The sequence below is a fragment of the Alosa sapidissima genome, chromosome 9 (assembly GCF_018492685.1).
Source record: "Alosa sapidissima isolate fAloSap1 chromosome 9, fAloSap1.pri, whole genome shotgun sequence".
Lineage (NCBI taxonomy): Eukaryota > Metazoa > Chordata > Actinopteri > Clupeiformes > Clupeidae > Alosa > Alosa sapidissima.
The window spans coordinates 14242492-14246031 of record NC_055965.1 but is presented as its reverse complement, the minus strand read 5'-3'; the positions used below and the strand labels follow the sequence as shown (position 1 = coordinate 14246031).

General features: G+C 45.5%; 1 protein-coding gene across 1 annotated transcript in view; it reads left to right on the top strand.

Annotated features, from left to right (window-relative positions):
- The window catches only part of LOC121718327, a 7645-nt gene extending 5255 nt beyond the window's left edge, over positions 1-2390 (top strand). The window contains exon 5 of the mRNA XM_042103345.1: positions 1691-2390. Coding sequence (XP_041959279.1) covers positions 1691-1984 — 294 coding nt within the window. The 3' untranslated portion in view covers positions 1985-2390. The remainder of the gene's footprint in view (positions 1-1690) is intronic.
- The last annotated feature ends 1150 nt before the right edge of the window (positions 2391-3540 follow it).

Sequence of the window (3540 nt, the reverse complement as noted above, 5' to 3'; positions counted from 1 at the left end):
CTCCCTCCCGTGCAATTGAAACTCTCCTAAACACGAACAGTTTGTTATGTTTTTATGGTCCAGGCTGGACCAAGTTGTTTTTGCTGCCGTTTTTGGAGCCTGTGCTGTCCACAGAGACCACATTTTTTTACAGTGTATTTAGGGCACAGGCAGCTAACGGATGATGAGGTGATGTTTGCAGGATGTGACAAAAAAATGTTTTAGCTTAGAAACCGATAAATCACTTAGAGTACCTTTAATACACATAATAATACACATAGACTGTACATACACATGTGTACAAAACATCCATGACATGCCTATCTTAACTATGCAGTAGTAATCTACGCCCACTCCAACTCAGGGCTGGGTGTGAGTAGTATAGTGTAGGCCTCTCTCTCTGTCCCAACGGACCCTCGAGCAGATGAGATCAACTCACAGCTGTACACCACCGCCCACTGGTTGTTCTCATCTGGTCCCTCCTACACTCCTCTTTTCGCCGTTTCTTCTGCCTCCCTCTCTCTTATCGTCTTGCCAGTTATTCATTCTTTATTCTCTCCATTTCTTTCCAGAGCTTCGTTTTGTTTTTTTGCCATCAACACAAGATCTCAACTTCTCTCTCATCTCCTGACAGTCTCCTCTCCACTCCTCCACATTTATCTAACCCTAATGGATTAGTGAAGTGGACTAACCCTAGTGGAGTAGGGAAGTGGACTAACCCTAGTGGGCAAGTGGACTAGTGAAGTGGACTACCTAGTGGAGTAGGGAAGTGGACTAACCCTAGTGGGCAAGTGGACTAGTGAAGTGGACTAACCCTAGTGGACTAGGGAAGTGGACTAATCCAAGTGGACTAGGAGTGGAGTAGGGAAGTGGTCTAATCCTAGTGGACTAGAAATGGAGTAGGGAAGTGGACTAACCCTGGTGGGCTAGTGGAGTGGACTAACCCTAGTGGACTAGGAGTGGAGTAGGGAAGTGGACTAACCCTAGTGGACTAGGAGTTCCATATTTATGCAATCCTTGTCTTCCTCATTTCATCATTTGTACTGAAAGTAGAGAACACATTTATATTTGAACCAAATACCAAACAAAACTAGCCTGGGTGTTCCCATGCTGCGTTGCGCGCGATTTGATTCACGCTGCTAAGGCAGCCTGGAGACCATGAAGCAAATTTTCGCCTGAGATAGGGAACCAATCACAGAACAGGTGGGAAAGCAAGATGATGATGAGCTATGCACAGACGCATTTGATAGACATCCGTGGCACCCAATAAACGGATCTGGGCATTTTTTTCAAATACGAGAAAATGAACGTTTGGTTCCCAGACCACGTCTCATTGAGAAGTGGTGGCGCTAGCCAGGCTAAAACAAAACACACCAGAGCGGTAGCTCACTCCTCCCTTCAGTGGTCCCCGAGAAGCTCCACCCAGTGTTTTGTTATTGTTTGGGGACAGGCTGCCCCCCACTTTGTTTGTTTCTAGTTCACAGAGCCAGGGCTGTGTAAGAAGACCGTGTTCTCAGAGAAAGGAGAGCTAGCGGCTCATGAGATATTTGCTGAATGTTACAAAAAGTGTTAGAAATCGCTTAGCATCGCTTAGCTTAGCTTCCTTTCATTGTAATTGTGTTGTCTATAAATAATTAGTCTTATCCTGACTTGCCTTAACCTCACCTCATCCCCTCGCTGTCTGTCGTCTTCTTTTTGGTTCCCTCCCCAGAAACACGGGACCTTCGCCTGGACTGAACTAAACAGGGACCACAGGGCCAGGGATCTTCCAGCAGGCCGTGTGTCAAACCAGCCCCTGCACACACCAACACTAAAGATTCTCCCAACTGGCACATCTCCCCCTTCTCCTCCTCCTCCTCTTCATCAGCCCAGCTTAACGCGGAGGGTGGAGACCACTGGACGGGGACGGGGTGGGGGGGTCACGGAGGGACCCAGGCCCCGGAGGGTGGAGCTCGCTCAGGCTGAGACTGGGGAGGCCTCGGGGCTAGAGAGAAGCCAGCAGTAAGAGCACAGGCTACTGCACGTGCACACACACACACACACACCGACACAGACACACACATACACACACACACACACACACACACACCAACACACACACACATACACATGCAGCGCACAAAGTTAAGTTGAGTTGAGAGATATGTACCACACACACACACACACACACACATACACATGCAGCGCACAAAGTTAATTTGAGTTGAGAGACATGTAGAGACACATGTAGAGACATATGTACCACACACACACACACACACAGAGTAGCTATCACACCTTTTCCATTTCCACTATATATTGCATCATTGCTGCTCTGTTGCTCTTGTCACAGCCAGGTTTGAACACCTAACATCCTCATATCTCATATCAGTGCCTGAAGGGCTCTCTGGAATAAACCAGCCTCAAATCTGTTTCTGTTCAGCGATCTGTTTATTTGAGTTGGCCCATGGGAGGACTCCACTAAAACCTAGGGGTGGTGGTAGAAGACTCCAGGCCCCTTTTGAGAGACTAAGTTATGTATGTAGAATTTCACTGGACTTGTGATGGTCCTCTCTCCAGCAGTCAGACCCTACATTCATCATTATATGTTTAACCACTTTGAGCCCAAGAGGATCACTATGTCTAACTACTTTGACCCCAAGAAGGTTGCTATATAACTACTTTAAGCCCAAGAAGGTTGCTATATAACTACTTTGAGCCTAAGAGGGTCAAACACATCAAAGGGGCAGATGTGTGATACCACAAATAATGTATAGATTTGTATTAACAATTTTATTTAGCATAAACAGAAAGGCAACCCAAAACCAGTACTAGGGAAGTGCACCAATAAAAGCTTAAAGTAATTCATATGGACTTTCACTGGTGAGCCCTCTCTAGCAGCTTGACCCTGCATTACTGTAATTCCCAAGCGAGGGCACTGCTTTGCTGATAGGTCGATATTCCCTTCCTGTCCTGATCGCGCTGGGCATCACAACCTCTCTCGGAGTACCATTAAGCATCTTCATCTTCTTCGGCAGGTTCTCAGCACTCAGAGAGGTTCCAAACCAGGACAGAATACAGTAGTTCCTTGTAAGCTACTGTATGTGTTGACTGATCATCTGTCTCACTGACATGGGTGTGAGGTTATCTATCTGATGCTATGTGCCCAAAATGTGGGATAATATTTGTTGATCAGAAATCATGTGTTATATTAAAGAAAAACACACATAGCACTCAGACAAGAGTCATACCATGAAAATAGAAATCCACAGCATGCTTTGGCTGGCCGGCCTCAATGAGTAACTTTTATGTACTTCAAATGCATTGTGGGCATTTTTATTATTTTATGTGCGGAAATTCACATTTGTCTTTTTACATTTTCCCACTGCAAAAACATTTCTGGAACACGTTGCTTTGTATAGCAAATGCCACATTGTAAAGACACCATTACATACACAAAAACACATAAATTAACACTCAAAAGCCTACAATGAATCTACATTAACCCCAGCCCCTGTGTGTCACAATGTTAAACCATATTTGACAAGCACGTAGAAAGGTCTTTTCACCATTCACACAACA